The sequence below is a fragment of the Muntiacus reevesi genome, chromosome 14 (assembly GCF_963930625.1).
Source record: "Muntiacus reevesi chromosome 14, mMunRee1.1, whole genome shotgun sequence".
Classification (NCBI taxonomy): Eukaryota; Metazoa; Chordata; class Mammalia; order Artiodactyla; family Cervidae; genus Muntiacus; species Muntiacus reevesi.
In genome coordinates this window covers 50,013,238-50,035,202 of record NC_089262.1, presented here as the reverse complement: position 1 = coordinate 50,035,202, position 21,965 = coordinate 50,013,238, and the positions used below count along the sequence as shown (strand labels likewise).

General features: G+C 38.0%; 1 protein-coding gene across 2 annotated transcripts in view; it reads left to right on the top strand.

Annotated features, from left to right (window-relative positions):
* DEPDC1B (DEP domain containing 1B) overlaps positions 1-18,851 on the top strand; it is a 96,805-nt gene extending 77,954 nt beyond the window's left edge. For both annotated transcript variants that reach the window (XM_065905655.1, XM_065905654.1), the window contains exons 8-11: positions 3,923-4,089; positions 6,736-6,912; positions 12,573-12,758; positions 17,856-18,851. In XM_065905655.1, coding sequence (XP_065761727.1) covers positions 3,923-4,089; positions 6,736-6,912; positions 12,573-12,758; positions 17,856-18,017 — 692 coding nt within the window. In that variant the 3' untranslated portion in view covers positions 18,018-18,851. The remainder of the gene's footprint in view (positions 1-3,922; positions 4,090-6,735; positions 6,913-12,572; positions 12,759-17,855) is intronic.
* Positions 18,852-21,965: the final 3,114 nt, after the last annotated feature.

Sequence of the window (21,965 nt, the reverse complement as noted above, 5' to 3'; positions counted from 1 at the left end):
AACTGAACACAGCCCCATGACATATAGGATAATATCAAGTAGTCTAATTACAGAACTTCCCTGGTGTCTTACAGTAAAGAATCTGCCTGCAGTCCATGAGACCCAGTAGATTTGGGTTCGATCCTTGGGTCTGGGAGATCCCCTGGAGGAGGGGGACATTCTTGAAGCACTTTATTTTTACCACTACAGGATCAACTTTTACTTTCTGTCACCAACCCTGGAATCAGCCATTTCTTTAAGAACTCTTGGTTTCTTTTTGTAGAGAATGATACTTACAAGCCAAGATCTAGTGCTAACTGTACTCATTGTTATTGGTGGTATTGTTCATAGAAAGAAAACAACATTCTCAAATAGCACTTTAAAAAGTAACCCTGCAGGATTCCATGGTGGTCCAGTGAAGTCCAGTGAAGAATCTGCCTGTCAACGCAGGGGACTGGGGTTCAGTCACTGCTCTGGGAGGAGTCCACATGCTGCGGGGCAGCAAAGCCCATAAGCTGCAGCTCCTGAGCCTGCATTCTGCAACTTTTGTGCCCACCAGCTGCAGCTACTGCAGTGTGCACTGGAGCCCAAGCTCTGCAGCAAGAGAAGTGACCGCAATGAGAAACCTGTGCACCACAACAAAGACCCAGCACAGCAAAAAGAAAGTAACCCTGCAATTTCATTTCTAGATTTTCACCAAAAGTACTATTTGGAAGTACTGTTTGTGGTATAATAGACATCCATGTGCCTGCCACCCTGACCCAGTACATTTTGCAAGGCTGCAAAGAAACCCATGTATTTCTCTGTACTTTGAAGCAGAACCACTAAGTTGTTTGATATTCATGTCTTTATTGATTCTAGCCAGTTGCTTTCCAGAGTTGTTCCAGCAGTTTACACATCCATTAGTGATATATTCCTATTTGATCGTTATCTTACCAATCCTTTAATTTTATTAATCTGATGAGTATGAAAAGGAATCTTCTTACTGTTCATTGGTCATGTGGGTTTCTTCTTGAGTAAAATATTTTTTCTGTCCTTTACTCATTTTTTTTCTTTTGGTTGTTCTGTCATTCTAAAAATACCATTCTAGGTACTAATCCTTAAGTCCGACAAATATAATTTCATAGTCTGTGACTTGTCTTTTGATTTGTAATCACAAGGTAAAAAGCTTTTATGCATTACTTTGGTCAGATTAATTTGTATCAAGAAATCTTATAATCATATACTAAGGAATAGAAGAGATCATGGGGTGAAAGAAATGAACCACCACCTACCATGCCAGGGGCTGCCCTTCTTGCCTTCCAAAGATCATGTTGTGTATATGGTGGGCTTGGAAGGGAATCCTTTATTATGAGCTTCTTCCAGAAAACCAATCAATTAATTCCAGCAAGTACAGCTCTGAATTAGACCAACTGAAAGCAGCACTTGACAAAAACTATCCAGAATTAGTCAAAAGAAAATGCATAATCTTCCATCAGGAAAACACAAGACTTCCTGTTTCTTTGATGACCAAGCAAAAACTGTTACAGCTTGGCTGGGAAGTTCTGATTCATCCATCACATTCACCAGATATTGCATCTTTGGATTTCCATTTCTTTTGGTCTTTACAAAATTCTCTTAATGGCAAAAATTTCAATTCCCGTAGGTAGACTATAAAAGGCATCTGGAACAGTTCTTTGCTCAAAAAGATAAAAAGTTTTGGGAAGATGGGATTATGGTGTTGCCTGAAAAAATGGCAGAAGATAGTGGAACAAAATGGTGAATATGTTGTTCAATAAAGTTCTTGGTGAAAATGAAAAGTGTATATTTTAACTTAGAAACCAAAGGAACTTTTTGGCTAACCCAATATCTATATCTGTATCTACACTCACACATACCTCCTTAATCCATTCATCTATCGACGGGCACTTTGATTGATGCTGGAATGGAACAGGGGAGCATGCATCTTTTATAAATTAGTGTTTTTGTTTTATTCAGATAAATACCCTAGAGTGGAATTGTAAGATCATATGATAGTTCTGTTTTTTAATTTTTGTATCTTCTCTGATTCAGTAATTGGTGTTTTCATTTTGTTGATAGTTTTCTTCACTGTGCAAAGGCCTTTTAATTTGATATAGTCCCATTTGTCTAATTTGCTTTTGTTTTTTGGAGACATACCCCTTCGAATATAATAAAGACTAATGTCAAAGAGCATACTGCTTATTTTCTTCTAGAAGTTTTGTGGGTTCAGGTCTCACATTTTAGTCTTTAATTCATTTTGAGTTTATTTTTATGCATAATATGAGAGAGTACTCCAGTTTGATTCTTTTGCATGAAGTTGTCCAGTTTTCCCAGCACCAGTTATTGAAGTGGCTGTCTTTTCCCCATTGTGTGTTCCTGCCTCTTTTATTGTAGATTAATTTCCCATGTAAGTGTGGCTCATTTCTAGGCTCTCTGTTCTGTTCCATTGATCTGTGTGTCTGTTTTTGCGCTAGTACCATACTGTTTTGATGACTGAAGCTTTGTAGTATAGTTTGAAATCAGGACATACGATACCTCTAGCTTTGTTCTTCCTTGTCAAGATTGTTTTAGGCATTCAGTCTTAACGTGTTTCCATAAAAATTTCCTCTCTAACCTCATTTCTGACTTGAATATTCCTTGCACTCTGCTCTCTTCACACTACTCTCATTGCTATTCCTCAAACACTCCAAACATATTCCTTTGTCATAATCTTTGTAATTGTTATTTCCTTTACCTTGAAAATTTGTTCTGTGATATTTACCAGGCTTGCTCTCAATTTCTTCAAATCTGTTCAGATGTCATTAGAGAGTAACCTTTACCAAAACTCTTGGAGTATTTTCCCTTCACTCCCCCAGCTCCTTTTCCTTTTTAACTTTTCTTCACATTCAAAGTCCTTAGTCTGGCATTCAAGACCTTCCAAGATCTCATCTCTGCTGACCTTTTTAGCTTATTTTCTATTGGGCTCTTATAGCCTATGCTACTGTCCTGTTGAGTGACTTATAGCTCCCCTAATATGCCCCTTGCAGATGTTTCTTGCAGCACCCCTCACATTTTTGCTACTTCATGGACCTCTTCTTCTCACAGTGCACAAGCTCTTCAAAGAGAGCTAGGATTGTTCCTGGCATGTTGTATGTGGCCAGTAAATATATGCTAAATGTAAAAGGTGATTTGGTCTCTTAAGTCAGAGACTAGTTGGAACTTGAAAAGGTTGGATATGGACCAATACACTGGTGAAAGCAATTTCATCTTTTTAGAAGGCTTGAAGATGGACAAATATGGTTGAAGAGAACTCAGTATTAGAATACCCTAATTTTTGGCAAAATCATACTGGCTGAGGAGGGTTGACATGTAACACAATTGAATCAGCACACTTAGCTAGAAAAAATAGCTTAATTGGGAGGAAGGATTATTTGACAGGTGTTATTTAGAAAGAAGCAGAGTCTTTGGCAGTGCAGTGACCCCAAGAGCATTAGTCCTGTTATTTAGTCTGTGAGAGTCAGGCAATATGGTGACCCTGCTCATCATAAGGAAATAGTACAAAAGGGGAGACTTCAGGACAGGGATGGCACATTCATGTTCTTGCCCATGCTGTCTTGGGTCTCTTACACTATCTGAGTGTTGAGTGTTAATTAGGCTTAACCTGACTGCTCTTGATTCAATGGGAGAGAATGTTATGAAAATTTAGTTTTAACTGTCAAGTTGTGGGAGGGAAAAATGACTGTGTTTGTTTTGTATATTTGCCATCCCTAGCTGATGGTTTGTATTTTCTATGCTCATTTGTGACAGTGGATCTGTAGCAATTAGCCCAGTATAATTGAACATGTGAACATGCTTTATATAATTTTAGTAATACATATTTTATAAAAATGGGAACATTATAGAGTCAGGTAGGCTATAGGTTTTTAAAGGAGTAAAACCTATTATTTTTCCTCCCCTAAATCAGGTTTGTTACAGAAAGAGAAAATGGCCATCGAAGCCTTTCAAATTTGCTGCCTCCTCCTGCCCCCTGAAAATAGGAGAAAGTTACAGCTATTGATGAGGATGATGGCAAGGATCTGCTTAAATAAGGAGATGCCACCGCTGTGTGATGGTTTTGGGACCCGAACACTGGTAGGTTGATTTCTGACATCTAAGAGGATTGGGGTTTGGGAGATAAAGTTCACTCCAGTCAAGTTTACTCGTTTGGCAACCAGAGGAAGGTACAAGATGGGCTGGTTTAAAGAGCCATGGCTTGAAATCCACTAAGGCTGGTATTATTCTTTTGGTCTTAGTGACTTAGAGAACATTTGTTGTTGTTCAGTCCCTTCGTCATGTCCGACTCTTTGTGACCCCATGGACTGCAGCATGCCAGGCTTTCCCTGTCCCTGTCTCCTGGAGTTTGCTCAAATTCATGTCCATTGAGTTGGCAATGCTATCTAACCATCTTATCTTCTGACGTCTACTTCTCTTTTGCCTTCAATCTTTTCCAGCATCAGGGTCTTTTCCAGTGAGTCAGCTCTTCACATCAGGTGGCCCAAGTATTAAGGAACATAATGAAAAGTAAAGAATGAGTAGGGGTAGACTCTGAGTGTAGAGATAGCTGCTGCATCCTACCTACTGTCAACACAAAGAGAAGAAAGTGTAGACTGGCAAGATTACTGGCCTCTCAAGAAACCATATTCTCTCCTTCAGGACAAAAAGGGCTGCAAAGCCTTTGTTACTGTAACTAGTAGAATAGATGCATCATACATCAGAGATTAAAAAAGGAAGAAATGAAATAGAGTTGGACCAGACAACTTGGAAAGAGAGAGAAAATGTGTATCTTTTAGGCTATGATCCAAGGGTCCATGAGTGAGGATATTTCTTAATATATTCTCAATTTTGCTTAAAAAAGTAGGCTGATTTTAATTTCTCCTTTATTATGTCAGTGTGTGTTTTAAAATAGGGTTTAGGTTTAGAATTATTTACTAGTAAGTTTTTAAATTTTCCTCAGAAAATATCTTAAAGCAACATTGATGTCTCATTGGTATGTGCATCCTATCCATACGCTGTTGGACCACTGTGTGTGCTTGAGGGTTTACTGGCCCACTTACAGAGGTGTGGCACAAGATCAGAGGACCAGTCAGTGCCCAGAAGAGTGATTCTTAACTTTTTATGGGTAGGTGGATGTGTAGGTGGGTTAATGGACCTTTCTGAAATGCTAAAGAAGTCTTTGCACCTATTTCCCAGAAGAATGTATATGTAAAATTTGCATACAATTTCAAGGCATTCCCAAATACCTGGGGTCTAGAGTCCCCAGACAAAGAGTGTTTGTGTGTGTCTCTTCCTCTGTGCATGTACATGAGTGAAGATAAAGTATCACCTGTAGTAGGTGGATGAAATGAAGTCTTATTAAACAGAATTACATAATGTCATGTGTATTGATGTTTTTAAAATTGAAGTATAGTTGATGTACAATTTAAGTTGCAGGTGTACAATATATGATTTGCAATTTTTAAAGGTTATAGTCCTTTTATAGTTACAAAATATTGGTGATATATATATACTCGTAGCTTATTTTATACATAATAGTTTGTAATTCTTATTCCTTTACCCCTACATTGCCCTTCTCTCCTTCGCTCTCCACACTGGTAGCCACACATTTTTTTCTCTGTGTCTGTGAATCTGTTTCTTTTTTGTTGTATTTGTTAGTCGTGTGTTTTGGATTCCTCGTATGAGTGATATCATACAGTATTTGTCTTTCTCTGCCTGACTTATTTACATGCTTATTGGTTTTGAGATAAGATTGTCAGCAATAAAATTTGTAGGAAAAGGGGAAAAACATCTATCATCCTACAGGAGATTAGTCCTGGGTGTTCATTGGTAGGACTGATGCTGAAGCTGAAACTCCAATAGTTTGGCCACTTGATGCGAAGAGCTGACTCATTTGAAAAGACCCTGATGCTGGGAAAGATTGGGAGGAGAAGGGGACGACAAAGGATGAGATGGTTGGATGGCATCACCGACTCAATGGACATGGGTTTGGGTGGACTCTGGGAGTTGGTAATGGACAGGAAGGCCTGGCGTGCTGTGGTTCATGGGATCGCAAAGAGTTGGACATGACTGAGCGGCTGAACTGAACTGAACTGAAAGGATTGTATTAAGAATGGAGTAGTTAAAATCTATGGAAGCAACTGCTGTATTTTTTATATTTCGTTACTTAATGCACTTCTGATGATTTTGTTCAAAGATGATTGTCAATGTACTTACAAAATCCTGGAGAAAATAACAGTTAACTAAGAAAAACTATGATGTTTGAAGCACACAGATTGTGCTAGCAGATTTTTTTTTAAGTAAAATAATAATGAAATTACGATATTATTAGGCTAAATGATTATGAAGTACTTTGAACTTAAGAGTGCTACATGGATTCAAGTCACGATGGTGATAATAATTTTTAGAACTTGTTTAATATATATTTAAAACATCTGTAAAAGGAGACGTTTTTAAAAACTGCTCAGACAAGCATCTCTGCTAAGTCCCTGTGAGATGTGAGGCACATTCTATTTATGCTGGTTGATGAGAAGATTACTGCATCTGGGATGACCAGGTGTGTCCAGGTGAAGGTAAGATGGGCACCCTGTGCTGTGGGTCATTTCTCACTGACTAGTTATAACTTTTTGCAAAATAGTTCAGAGTAGGTAAAAAAAGCAAACCAAAACAAAATCCTCATCTTGTGTTTATTTAAAAATTTACTCCCTTGACCTCTTTTTTTTTTTTTTTTTTTTTTTTTTTAAGATGGTTCAGACATTTTCCCATTGCATCTTGTGTTCCAAAGATGAAGTGGACTTAGATGACTTACTAGCTGCTAGGTTGGTGACATTTCTGATGGACAATTACCAAGAGATTCTGAAAGTCCCTTTGGCTTTGCAGACCTCCATAGAGGAGCGTGTGGCCGATCTACGAAGAGTCCAGGTAAAGGAAGGGATGTTACCAGTCGTATAACATTGCCTGCCAAAAGTCATATACATTTGCTAGGCTTCTTGGCATTTTTTGTTAATGGAGATTCAGTTAATTTGTACCAAGTGCTTACAACTGAACTTGGTACATAGTGGGCACTGCATGTGTTTGTTCTTGTCTTTGAAAAATGTATGGAATACCCACTAGGTTTTGTGGTGTCAATCAATGCTGCATACTTTTGTTTGCAAATTCCTTAAATGGGTTTGTTCAGACTCTTCATATACTTCCTGATGAAAGTGATTTATGTGGAATAATGCCTTGATTCACAGTAGCCTTGCCACCTAGACACTATTTTTTGAATGAGAAAGCTGAGGCACAGAGAACGTAGGTAATTTGTCCAAGGTTACAGAGCTAGGATTCATGTTGATGAACTCATTTTCCAGAATCAGTGCTCTGAACTACCCTGCCATTCTGCCTCACTGTAAGCCATAGAGTGGTAGAAGAACTCACCTGGTTTCAGAGCCATAGGACCTGGGCCAGACCCCTGGCTCCCCACTTTCCTGATTGTTGGTTCTGAGCAAGTTTCTTAACCCCTCTGGATTTCAGTTTCTGCAAGTGTTAAAGTAGTCCATACCTACTCTATGAAGTTGTTGTAAAGAGTAGATGCTGCATTATAAAACCCTTGGCACAGATGTCTGTCATATGGCAGATACTTTTTCAAAGGTAGCTATTTTTAGTTTTTATTGTCATTGTGGTTACTATATTAAAATGATGCAAAAGAACTATAATGTGTTACTATCATGTGGGCCCCACAGTAGAGTTTGTATGTCAGCCTGTGGGAGCAGGAGCTCTGGGTAAAGGCAGGCAGAAGGTCTGCTTGGCTCCGTCTGAATGATTGGATCTCTTTCTCATTAAGCATTTTTTGAGGCTCCACAAATAAGGACCAGTGAACTGCTGTTCCCCAAAGTATCATTAAATAATTATCTGTTTTTTAATGTGCAATTTAAGAATTAAAATCAAATTTTTTTTTCTATTTTTTGGTAATTACCAACCTAATGCATTGAAAGAACTTAGAAAATATAGAAAATATACCCAAAATATCAGAGTAACTCTAAATGTTGAGTCAGTGTTAAAGTCTCTTTAGATGTTTTTCTATTTCTCCTTCTCCCTCCTTTCCTTCCGTCTCTTCTTCTTTTATAACTTACTTTATAAGAAAGTTACCTACTTTCTCTTAACAATACAGCAAGGAAAGTTTCCCCCTCATTAAATATTCTTGATTGACCATAATGGCCAGGAGCACAGACTTAAGCTAAACGGTATTGAATTTCTGACGTGCCCTTTATTAGCTGTGTGACTGTGGCATGTTTTGTAATGTCTCTCAGGGCTTCCCTGGTAGCCCAGCTGCTAAAGAACCTGCCTGCAATGCAGGAGACCCCCGTTCGATTCCTGGGTCAGAAAGACGCCCTGGAGAAGGGATAGGCTGCCCACTCCCATTCTTGGGCTTCCCTGGTGGCTCAGACGGTAAAGAATTCACCTGCATTGTGGGAGACCTAGGTTCGATCCTTCATACCTTCATACCTTCCCAGGTTGGGAAGATCCCCTGGAGGAGGACATGGCAACCCATTCCAGTATTCTTGCCTGGAGAATCCCCATGGACAGAGGAGCCTAGTGGGCTGCAGTCCATAGGGTCACAAAGAGTCAGACATGACTGAGCAATTAAGGACACACACACACATATAAGTCTCTCAGCTTTAGCATCTGTCTCAACATTTCTTTTCTCATCCATAAAATGGGATAACAATAGTTAATGCCTCCCTCAGGGGCTATTTTGAGGATTGAATGGTTTAAGACATATAAAGTGCTTAGAATAATGTTTATCAAACAGTAAGCCCTCATTTGGTACTGCTGTTGTTATTATCAACATTATTGTTAGATTATTCCATAGTATCATTATAGTTAGTAATATTCTATAATAGAGATATGCCATATTTTACTTAAATGTTTTTCTTTGGTTTAGTATTTAGATGGTTTTCATTTTTTTTCTATTTTGCAAGCATTATAATTGTAACTTTTTTATAGCTAAGTTTTTTTCTTGTTTGGCTCCTCTGATTATTTTCTAAGAATAAATTCCTAGGCATGGCATTGCGTGGTCAAAGATCATGAATGTGTGTTAAGCATTGATTACATACTGTCAAATTTCTGTTTTGAGTGGTTGTTTCAGTTTGCATTCCCATTGTTGGTAAGAAAGTATTCATTTCTTTACACCCCTGCCTACTTTGGGTATTACTTATTAACATACATACCTTTGCCATTTGAATGAGTGAAAGTGTAATCTTACTGTTGTTCTAGTTTAATCTCCCACCTCCCCTTGATGTTTTATGAGCCAAACTTTTAAAAGAAAAGGGAAAAATAGCTTTCACTGCATTTCTGCAAGCAGCACTGTGGTCTGACTCTGCTGCTCTGTGTCTTGGGCTTGTGTGTTCACATGTCACAGGCGGGTATTGCAGGAACTTAACGCTGTGAGCCCTTCTCTGTCAGTGAAGAGCAGAAGACTGAGAGATGATGAACTTAACTGCAGAGCAGTGTGATCCTGTGAAGGGGCACAGCGATGGCCCTGAATAAAATCAATAACTATCTGATTGTCCAGTTACATTTTTTCTCTTGGGAGTACACACTCAGATTGCCAAACGCTGTTTGTTTTTGCCCTCAGAATCTATAGATCTCTGTTCTCTCACACAGGCCTCTCTATCATATAACATTTGGGGTCGTGCCTTTCTGAAAATGAAGTGCTACCTGGACTGTTCCGGTGAATTGTTTGGGGCAGTTTCATGGTTGACCCTGGGATAGATAAGCAATGAGATCTGCATTGTTTTTGACACCTACCTTCTGTTGGCCTCGTCTGTAACCCTCTTCCTCTTGCATAGGTATCTGTTGTTTTTCTCATTTCCTAGGCTTCAACCTGGCACATTTTACTTGGGCCTCACCATTGATTCTGGCTCTTCTGGCGCTTTTTCTGGCCTTCTGGTTCAAATAAAAATTAAGTGTTGTGTGTGTGCCCCTTTTCCTTATGGGTCTGTTCTCTCTCTGTTGGGTTGTCTAAATGACCTGGTAAACTGGTGCCAAGGCATGGAGTGTACTTGATGAAATAACCCTTCTTGGCAACACATTTATTTTTAACTGTGGCTTCTGGAAAAAAATCTTAAACCAAAGATGTGAATGTAGTGGTAGGAATCTTATCCACCACAAAAAAACATTAGGTGCCATACACACACACACACATACATACATACATATATGTATATATATATATATATTTTTGAGAAGATGAACTTATTGGACACTGAAATTAAATATTTTTAATCATGCTTTTATCTTTCTATCTTATAGATCTTGGTGCCTTTTTCCCTCTATGTCTCCCTTCTTCCTTTTGCCCTGTGCAGTGTTTGCACATTTGCTTTCACTTGTTTCCTACTGTGAACGTGTTTGGAGATGGGATGGGTGCAGTACTTTCCTGTCCACGACATCTGGGCTAGAACTTGTACCTCTGCCCATCCCCATGGGAGCGGGGAGTACACTCTGCAGATGTGAGAAGAACCTGCATAGTTCATCTTGTGTGTTTGGAATCATTTTAGTCAGCATGTTTATTAGTTTATGTGTAAATTTCCCATCTTATTAGTAGAGGGCACAAGGTTTATTTGCTTATGAAAATGGCTTTTAGCTTTAAAGAGGCAAAAACTCTTATTTAAAACTGTGGCTTATATTAATTTTTTTGACATTATGGAAGCACTTTTCTTTTTTATAAATTCATTTTATTTATTTTTAAAATTTTGTTTTTAATTGAAAGATAATTGCTTTACAGCATTGCATTGGTTTCCACCAAACATCAACATGAATCAGCCATTGGTTTACTGATGTCCCCTCCTACTTGAGCATCCCTCCCACCTCCCTCCCCATCCCATTCCTCTAGGTTGTTACTGAGCTTGTTTGAGTTCCCTAAGTCATACGGCAAATTCCCGTTGGCTGTCTATTTTACATGTTACTCTCTCCATACCTCCCACCCTCTCCTTCTCCTCCCCCCCACAAGCTGCAAGCATAAGTCTGTTCTCAATGTCTGTGTCTCCACTGCTGCTCTGCAAATAGATTCATCAGTATCATCTTTCTAGATTCCATATATATGTGTTAGTATATGATAATTGTTTTTCTCTTTCTGGCTTACTTCACTCTGTATAATAGGCTCTGGGGTCATCCACCTCATTAGGACTGACTCAAATGTGTTCCTTTTAATGGCTGAGTAATATTCCATCATATGTATGAATTACAGCCTTTTTATTCATTCAACTGTTGATGAACACCTAGATTGCTTCCATGTCCCAGCTATTGTAAATAGAGCTGCAATGAACATTGGGTTACATGTGTCTTTTTGAACTTTGGTGTCCTCAGGGTATTATACCTAATAGTGAGTTTGCTGAGTCATATGGTGGTTTTATTCCTAGTTTTTTAAGGCCTCCATACTGTTCTCCATAGTGGCTGTATCAATTTGCATTCCCACCAACCGTGCAAGAGCGTTCCCTTTTCTTCACACCTGCTCCAGCATTTATTGTTTGTAGATTTTTTGATGATGGCCATTCTGACTGGTGTGAGGTGATATCTCATTGTAGTTTTGATTTGCATTACTCTAATAATGAGCAATGTTGAGCATCTTTTCATGTGTTTACTAGCCATCTGTGTGTCTTCTTTGGAGAAATGTCTGTTTAGGTCTTTTGCCCATTTTTTGTTTGGGTTGCTTGTTTTTCTGGTATTGACTTGTATGAGTTGCTTGCATACTTTTGAAATTAATTCTTTGTCAGTTTCATTTGCTATTATTTTTTCTCATTCTGAGGGTTGTCTTTTCACCTTGTTTATAGTTTGCTGTGCAAAAGCTTTTAAGTTTAATTAGGTCCCACTTGTTTATTTTTTGTTTTATTTTCGTTACTCTAGGAGGTGAGTCATAGAGTTATCTTGCTGTGATTTATGTCATAGAGTATTCTTTCTATGTTTTCCTCTAGGAATTTTACAGTTTTTGGTCTTACATTTAGGTCTTTAATCCATTTTGAGTTTATCATTGTGTATGGTGTTAGGAAGTGTTCTAATTTCATTCTTTTACATGTAGCCGTCCAGTTTTCCCAGCACCACTTACTGAAGAGACTTTGCCCCATTGTATATTTTTGCCTCCTTTGTCAAAAATAAGGAACGCATAGGGGTGTGGGTTTATCTCTGGGCTTTCTATCTTGTGCCACTGGTCTGTATTTGGTTTTGTGCCAGTACCATACTGTTTTGATGACAATTGCTTTGTAGTATAGTCTGAAGTCAGGAAGGTTGATTTCTCCAGCTCCATTTTTCTTTCTCAAGATTGCTTTGGCTATTAGGGGTCTTCTCTGTTTCCGTATGAACTATGAGATTTTTTTGTTCTAGTTCTGTGAAAACTCTCATTGGTAATTTGATAGGGATTGTGTTGAATTTGTAGATTACATTTGGTAGTATAGTTATTTTCACAACACGTTTACTTTACATTATAGAGTTTTCCCTAGTCAAGTTGAGTGTCATAGCATTCCTTCTAGGAGATATGCTGTACTATCTGAACTAATTTTTGTAATTTATTTGAAAATGTACTTTCACTAATAATCCATTTGCCTCAGATAAAATACCCAGGAGCTGACATGGATGTTACTTTATCTGCTCCATCATTTTGCCGTCAAATCAGCCCAGAGGAATTTGAATACCAAAGAGCATATGGCTCCCAGGAACCTCTGGCAGCCTTGTTGGAGGAAGTCATCACAGATGCCAAACTCTCCAGCAAAGAAAAGAAGAAAAAATTGAAGCAGGTAAAAGGGGTATTCTTCCTAAGTAATTTCTTCTCCCTACCATTCTTATGTTGTTTTTTCCTTTTTATTCTCTGTTTTAAGAGATTTCATATGAATCTTATCTTCTGAGACAGAGCAGTTTTGAAAGTATTATTATTCATTTCATGTATTAATTTATGCAACAGTGGTCAGTTTTCCAGATCTCTATTCTCCACTGTAGATCTTTTACCATTATCGAGATCCTCATTTATGAGGCTATTCTCTAATATTTGTCCTTGGTTTTGATATGTGGTTTGATGTTAATTTATTGTAAGCCCTCTTGGAGGAGGTCACCATTAACCCCACCATAGAGCTGCCAGAACTTACACAGAACTGGGAAACAGACTCTTGGAGGCACAAACAGAACCTTGTGCACCAGGACCCAGGAGAAAGGAGCAGTGACCCCACGGGAGACCGACCCAAACTTGCCCGTGAGTGTCCAGGAGTCTCCAGTGGAGGCGTGGGTCGGTGGTGGCCTGCTGCAGGGCTGGGGGCACTGAGTGTAGCAGTACATGCATGGGACCTTTTACAGGAGGTCACCATTATCTTCATTACCTCCATCATAGTTTGGCCCCAGGTAAATAGCAGGGAGGGAACACAGTTCCACCCATCAACAGGAAATTGGATTAAAGATTTACTGAGCATGGCCCCTCTCATCAGAACAAGACCGAATTTCTCCCTCAGTCACTTTCTCCCATCAGGAAGCTTCCATAAGCTTTTTATCCTTCTCCATCAGAAGGCAGACAGACTGAAACCACAATCACAGAAAACTAACCAATCTAAACACATGGACCACAGCCTTATCTAACTCAGTGAAACTATGAACCATGCCATGTAGGGTCACCCAAGACGGACAGGTCATGGTGGAGAGTTCTGACAAAATGTGGTTCACTGGAGAAGGGAATGGCAAACCACTTCAGTATTCTTGCCTTGAGAACCCCATGAACAGTATGAAAAGGCAAAAAGATAGGACACTGAAAGATGAACTCCCCAGGTTGATAGGTGCCCAGTATGCTACTGGAGATCAGTGGAGAAATAACTCCAGAAAGAATGAAGAGACGGGGCCAAAGCAAAAACACTCAGTTGTGGATGTTACTGGTGACGGAAGCAAGGTCCAATGCTGTAAAGAGCAATATTGCATAAGAACCTAGAATGTTAGGTTCATGAATCAAGGCAAATTGGAAGTGGTCAAACAGGAGATGGCAAGAGTGAACATCGACATTTTAAGAATCAGCGAACTAAAATGGACTAGAATGACTGAATTTAACTCAGATAATCATTATGTCTACTACTGTGGGCAAGAGTCTCACATAGTCAACATAGTCATCATAGTCAACAAAAGAGTCTGAAATACAGTACTTGGATGCAACCTCAAAAATGACAGAATGATCTCTGTTTGTTTCCAAGGCAAACCATTCAACACCATGGTAATGCAAGTCTGTGCCCCAACCAGTAATGCTGAAGAAGCTGAAGTTGAACGGTTCTATGAAGACCTACAAGACCTTCTAGAACTAACACCCAAAAAAGATGTCCTTTTCATTATAGGGGACTGGAATGCAAAAGTAGGATGTCAAGAAACACCTGGAGTAACAGGCAAATTTGGCCTTGGAGTACAGAATGAAGAAGTGCAAAGGCTAATATTGAGTTTTGCCAAGAGAACACACTGCAAACACCCTCTTCTAACAACACAAGAGAAGAATCTACACATGGACATCACCGGATGGTCAACACCGAAATCAGATTAATTATATTCTTTGCAGCCAAAGGTGGAGAAGCTCTTTACAGTCAGCAAAAACAAGACTGGGAGCTGACTGTGGCTCAGATCATGAACTCCTTATTACCAAATTTCATACTAAAATTGAAGAAAATAGGGAAAATCACTAGACCATTCAGGTATGAGCTAAATCAAATTCATTACGATTCTACGGTGGAAGTGAGAAGTAGATTTAAGGGACTAGATCTGATAGACAGAGTGCCTGATGAACTATGGGTGGAGGTTCATGACATTGTACAGGAGACAGGCATTAAGACCATCCCCAAGAAAAAGAAATGCAAAAAAGTGAAATGGCTGTCTGAGGAGGCCTTACAAATAACTGTGAAAAGAAGAGAAGTGAAAAGCAAAGGAGAAAAGGAAAGATATAGCCATTTGAATACAGAGTTCCAAAGAAGAGTAAGGAGAGATAAAAAAGCCTTCCTCAGTGATCAGTGCAAAGAAATAGAGGAAAACAATAGAATGGGAAAGACTAGAGATCTCTTTAAGAAAATTAGAGATACCAAAGGAATGTTTTATGCAAAGATGGACTCAATAAAGGACAGAAATGGTATGGACCTAATAGAAGCAGAAGATATTAAGAAGAGGTGGCAAGAACACACAGAAGAACTATACAAAAAAATATCTTCATGACCCAGATAATCACGATGGTGTGATCACTCACCTAGAGCCAGACATCCTGGAAAGTGAAGTCAAGTGGGCCTTAGGAAGTATCACTATGAACAAAGCTAGTAGGGGTGATGGAATTCCAGTTGAGCTATTTCAAATCCTAAAAGATGATGCTGTGAAAGTGCTGCACTCATATACCAGCAAATCTGGAAAACTCAGCAGTGGCCACAGGACTGGAAAAGGTCTGTTTTCATTCCAGTCCCTAAGAAAGGCAATGCCAAAGAATGCTCAAACTACCGCACAATTGCACTCATCTCACACGCTAGTAAAGTAATGCTCAAAATTTTCCAAGCCAGGCTTTAACAGTACGTGAACCATGAACTTCCAGATGTTCAAGCTGGATTTAGAAAAGGCAGAGGAACCTGAGATCAAATTATCAACATCTACTGGATCATTGAAAAAGCAAGAGAGTTCCAGAAAAACATCTATTTCTGCTTTATTGACTATGCCAAAGCCTTTGACTGTGTGGATCACAACAAACTGTGGAAAATTCTTAAAAGAGATGGAAATACTAGACCACCTGACCTGCCTCTTGAGAAACCTGTATGCAGGTCAGGAAGCAACAGTTAGAACTGGACAGAGAACAATGGACTGGTTCCAAATAGGAAAAAGAGTACGTCAGGGCTGTATATTGTCACCCTGCTTATTTAACTTATATGCAGAGTACATCATGAGAAACACTGGGCTGGATGAAGCACAAGCTGGAATCAAGATTGCCAGGAGAAGTATCAATGACCTCAGATATGCAGATGACACCACCCTTCTGGCAGAAAGTGAAGAGTCTTTTGATGAAAGTGAAAGAGTAGAGTGAAAAAGTTGATTAAAACTCAACATTCAGAAAGCTAAGATCATGGCCTCCAGTCCTATCACTTCATGGCAAATGGATGGGGAAACAGTGGAAACAGTGGCAGACTTTATTTTTTGGGGCTACAAAATCACTACAGATGGTGACTGCAGCCATGAAATTAAAAGATGCTTACTCTTTGGAAGGAAAGTTATGACCAACCTAGACAGCATATTAAAAATCAGAGACATTACTTTGCCAACAAAGGTCCGTCTAGTCAAGGCTATGGTTTTTCCGGTAGTCATATATGGTTGTGAGAGTTGGACTATAAAGAAAGGTGAGCATCCAAGAATTGATGCTTTTGAACTGTGGTGTTGGGGAAGACTCTTGAGAGTCCCTTGGACTGCAAGGAGATCCAACCAGTCCATCCTAAAGGAAATCAATCCTGAATATTGATTGGAAGGACTGATATTGAAGCTGAAACTGCAATACTTTGGCCACCTGAGGCAAAGAGCTGACTCATTTAAAAAGACCGTGATGCTGGGAAAGATTAAAGGCAGGTGGAGAAGGGAATGACAGTGGATGAGGTGGTTGGATGGCATCACCGACTCAATGGACATGTGTTTGAGTTAGCTCCGGGAGTTGTGATGGACAGGGAGACCTGGCATGCTGCAGTCCATGGGGCTGCAAAGAGTTGGACATGACTGAACGACTGAACCGAACTGAACTGATGATATGAATTAGTGGAGCAGTTGCTTTAAGTTCAGAGAAGCTATAAATGGGGACAGTTTATTTCTTTTTTTTTTTTTTGAAAGGCAAATCAGACTGAATTCATAAGTGTAAAATGTCCAGAATTTTGAAAGTCTTCTGTTTTAGATAGCCAGTATCAAATTGGTTTCTTGCCTCAGGCATCACTAAAAGTTTTAGTTCCTATTAAAGAACAATGTTTGCAACAGTTTAAATAGTTTTCAACTGAGAATACCTTTAACTTGATGTTTTTTAAAAAATTGAAGTGTAGCTGATTTACAGTGTTGTGTTTGTTCAGAATTCTATCTTCATCATTTTTAAAGTATTGATTCAAGAGCAAGTCAATGGTATTAATTTTTAGAGACTGAATCCTGCATAGCTTAATTTCTGATCACACCATATACATATACACATGTATACATAGGGCATGAGAGTATACATATGTATACATAGGGCATGTGTGTATACATATGTATACATAGGGCATGTATGTATACACACATAGGGCATGAGGCTTCTCGACTCCCATTGTATTTTTCTCAGAGTAATTTTGGAGAAGAGTTCAGTGGTGAGGATCAAAGGAAATACATAGTGCTTCTTCATAAACTTTTTGTAAAATAGTGTATACAAGCATGCTTTTTCTTCCATTTGGGCAGAAGCTGGTGGGGCTGAGCAGGAGAAGCAGGGAGATAGGGAAATTTTTTTAAAGCATTTTCTTTAACCATGTAGAGCATCAGCCAGAGGTACTTGTGGCTGTTTTAGAAGGGAGGTCTATTTATAGTTGGCAGGGGAGAAATTTCAAGAGATATGACTAAAGTGAGACATCTACTTGACTATTAGATCAAATTAAAGATGAATCAGATCTATAGAAAGTGGAATTCAGTGATTTATTTAACAAAAAGAAATGGATTTGCATTGATGAGAACTTGTGATCTGTTTTCTTCTTCTCTCTTCTGATGGAAAGCAGTGAGTATTAAAACCAAACAAAAGTAGGAAACTATTAGATCAAAAACTTATTTTAAAACTATTAAACTTATTTTAAAATTACAGTACCCAATTTTATTGATTTTTGTCTTTTTTTTGACTCTTCTTGGATCTTTTTTTTTAGTTTCAAAAATCATATCCTGATGTCTATCAAGAACGATTTCCTACACCAGAAAGTGAAGCACTTCTATTTCCTGAAAAACCTAAAGCAAAACCACAGCTGCTGATGTGGGCGCTAAAAAACCCCTTCCAACCATTTCAAAGAACTAGAAGTTTTCGGATGTGATACTTGGATAGAGACCTCTCTTGTTGCTGTTGTTTTGAGTAAATGATTGGCTATAGGACTCTGGTGGTGGAAGAACGAGGCATTTAAACCACAGACTACTGAATTATAAGTATAAAGATTTCCTGACTCCAAGAAACATTGAGCCATTATCAGTATTTTTATAAAACTCTGCTATTTTAAAAGGTACAAATCTGTTAAAAATAATGAGACAACTATATATAGTGGTGATGTTAACATACTTGTAATTGTTAAAAATTTAAGGTATCTTCATTTTTTTATTTGTTGTTTTCTATTGTGTTTGTAAAATATTTGTATGTACATCCTAGTTACTGATGTCTGTGATGATCATGACTGCACAGTATTGTATATACTTGAATAAGAAAGACACTGGGTACTGTTACTGTGATGCTGTTGACTTAATAGCCAGTTGTGGTTTCTGGTATATAAATTGTTTTTCACTGTTGCACCAAGATTCTTCATGTTCTTTATTACAGTGGCTGTGTCTTTTATTGCAGATTTGTTGGATTTTGTGACAGATTTTATGAAAGCTGGTTCTTCTATGATGTACATATTAGTGGTGTTTATTTGTATGTGAAGTAGATTTTCATGTGCCTACACAGTGGTGTAATTTCAGTCTTGGCTAAAGATGGAAAATTGAACTGGATAAATTCTTTTGGTCTCATTAGCCCTGTGATTCTAAGTCAAATCTTTGTTGTTTCATGAAAAACAAATGGGTTAAGTAAAATGAGACTACTTCCTTTATATTTTCCCCAACATCCTCAACCTTTTAAAGTAAATGGAATGTAAATAAAAGCCATTCTTTTTACTACTGTACTTGGCGTTTCTTTTTTGGCATTTATTTAGGTCAGTCAGAGAGCATCTTCAAACGCTAAGCATCATTGCCTTAGCCAGTGTTTTCATATCAATCATTTATTTCTGTGATAAAGTAAGAAGTGAGTTTGGGCTTTTGTACTAGACTTATAATAGGAGATGATTTGTCAGTTTCTTTTGCTTTGCTTTGCCCTCTTGCAGATAGTGGTACACTTAAATTATAGAGCATCTGAAGGCTTCTTCTAAAGGGTGATTACCCAAAAAAGCTAAAACAGCAACACTCACTAATAGGCTTGCTCTGCTGTTTGGACTGATTTTTCCTTGCACTTGAGATCTGCCCCTGTTCTTTTGTAGCAGAATGCCTCTTGCAATTGACTCTGATATTGCCCCCTCAGAGATGAAAAGAAGTGTTCCTTTTGGTTTGAGTACCGCTTGTTTTGCCAGTAAGGAAAGTACTGGGAAATTGTTAGTGTTTCAGCATTTATTCTTCCACCTTGGAATTGTGTTTAGAGTGAAGAGTAAGGACTTTTTACTTTATTTTATTTATTTTTTATTTATTCCCCAAGGTAGAATTGACCTCAAAGTCTCCTCTTCTGTTGCTTATCTTTGGAAATATGTTACTGTTTTCTGTTTTCTTTATTTTTTTTCCCATAAAATTACTGTTTTTGCTGTTATGTATAATAACATACTTATGGAGAGATCATAAAACATAACCACACCTACATGTGAAATTGAGGAGTGGATAAAACCAGTTTTTCAAAGTTGTTGTGCCCCAGTTAACATCCCATCAGCAGTGTACCATCCTCACCAAAATTGCTCTTGTCATAGTGTGAATTGGCTGTGTGTAATGTGTGATGGTATCTCAGTAAAGTTCTGTGTGCTCTGCTTGGTCGCTCGGTCGTGTCCGACTCTTAGGACCCCATAGACTGTAGCCTGCCAGGCTCCTCTGTCCGTGGGATTCTCCAGGCAAGAATACTGGAGTGGGTTGCCGTTTCCTCCTCCACATTATGGTTTTACATTGCATTATTAATATGGCTTTTTCATCAGTTCACAGTTTTTGGACTTCTTTCACCTTTGTTCAAAGTTTAATATCAAGCTACACACACATGCACACACAGAGTTGAGATTTTGATTGTATTGAACGTATAAATCTACTTGGAGAGAATTGCTATCTTTGCAATATTAAGTTTTCTAGTCCATGAACTCCCTCCATTTTAGACTAAGTGAGAAATTTAAATTTCTCTGTAATGGTTTACAATTTTTTTATTAGATTTCTTGGCAGATAATTGATACTTTAAAAAAAAGGCTCGCCTCAAAATTCCCTAGCATCAACAGTTATTATTTACCTTAAAAATACCTTAATGCTTGATCCTATTGTAAATGGGATTATTTTAAAATTTCCATTTTCTTTTTGTTGCTTATATATTGTAAATATAAACTAATCTCTGTGTACAGATTTTTGTACTCAACAACCTTACTACACTTTCCTATTAACTCTAAATATCTACTGTGATTCTTCTGGATTTTCTGCATTTACCACATAATAAGCAATTTTTGTTTTTCATTTCTGTAGTTGTCAGCATCTGAAACGTCCCCAATGATCCCTGTGTCTTAGTGTTTATGCTCTTGTGTAATCTCTCCTTGATTGTGGTTTGGATCTCATGATGCTTTTAACAAATAGCATATGGCAAAAGGGATTGGGGTATCATCTTTGAGATTAGATTACAAAGAGCCTGTCTTCCCTCTTGCTTGCCCTCTCTTTCATTCTGTCCCTGGCTTGCTCTGAGGGAAGCCAACTGTTCTCTTGTGAACTGTCCTATGGAGAGGCCCCTCAGGCAAGGAACTGACGTCTCTAGTCTCTACTGAATAGCTGTGAGGATGGGAGGCCCGCCAACAGCTGTGTGAGTGATCTTGGAAGTGGATCTTCTGACGCCTGCCAGCAGCCATGTGGGTGTTGGAAGCGAATTCTCTGTTGGTTGAGCCTTGTGATGAAGGCAGCCTTCACTGACACCTTGATTGTAGCCTGTGAGCGACTCGGCTACGCTATGCCTGGATCTGGACCCACAGAAAATAGATAATGTTTGTTGTTATAAGCCATTTAATCTTAGGGTGATTTGTTATGAAGCAACAGATACAATACACTTTGTACTTCTTTCTTTCCTTCTCCCTGCATCTTTCCCTGTTTTCACTTTTTAAAAAAACCATTGTGAAATGTCATTGTCTCTAGTGATGCATTTGTTTGTCATGTTTCTGCATTCTGACAGTTTAGTTTTTTTCCTTATAAGCAACATATAATTCAAATATTTTTTTAAATGAGAAGCCCATTTGATAGTCTTTATTTTTAATTGTAACATTTAGACAAATTATACTTAATATAATTTATGTTTTGGTATAAATCTTTATTGCTGTTTTGTAATACTTTGTCTCAACTGTCTTGCCTTTGTTTGAAGCTAAAAAATAATTTCATATTTTCTTCTTTTAACTTGAAACATAAGCATCTCACTTCTAATCTTATCGAATCCCCTAGAAACTACATCTTTCATATTAATTTATCAAAGTTTAACATTAGTCATTACCTTTTAACCCTCCTCAGACTCTTCAGGAACTTGAAAGCACTAAGAACACTCTCCTAAATTAGATATTATTGTTGTAAGATATTTTAATTTTATTGTTTTTAAATATCATAATATGTTATTACATATAGTCTTTATTAGGCTTACTTACATATTTTACCACTTTTTTTCTTCTGAAATTACATTCTTTAGAATTTATGTCTAGTTTGTTGGTTTTTGTTTCTCTGAAAAAATTTTATTCTGCTATTATTCTTTTATAAAACAGCTTTGTTGTGATATAATTCACATACCATACAATTAACCCCTTTAAAGTGTGGTTAGCACCATAATTAAATGGTTTTTGGTATGTGACATTTAACATTTTTTAAAGTTGTGGTAAAATATATATAAGATAGAATTGGCCATTTTAACCACTTTTAAGTGTATGCTTGCTATAAGGAATGCCCTCATTTTTTACTTCTGCTGCATGTAGAATTCCAGGTTGATAGTTATTTTATTTCAGTACATTACAGCTCTCATACCTTTGTTAGCTGGCTTGTGTTAT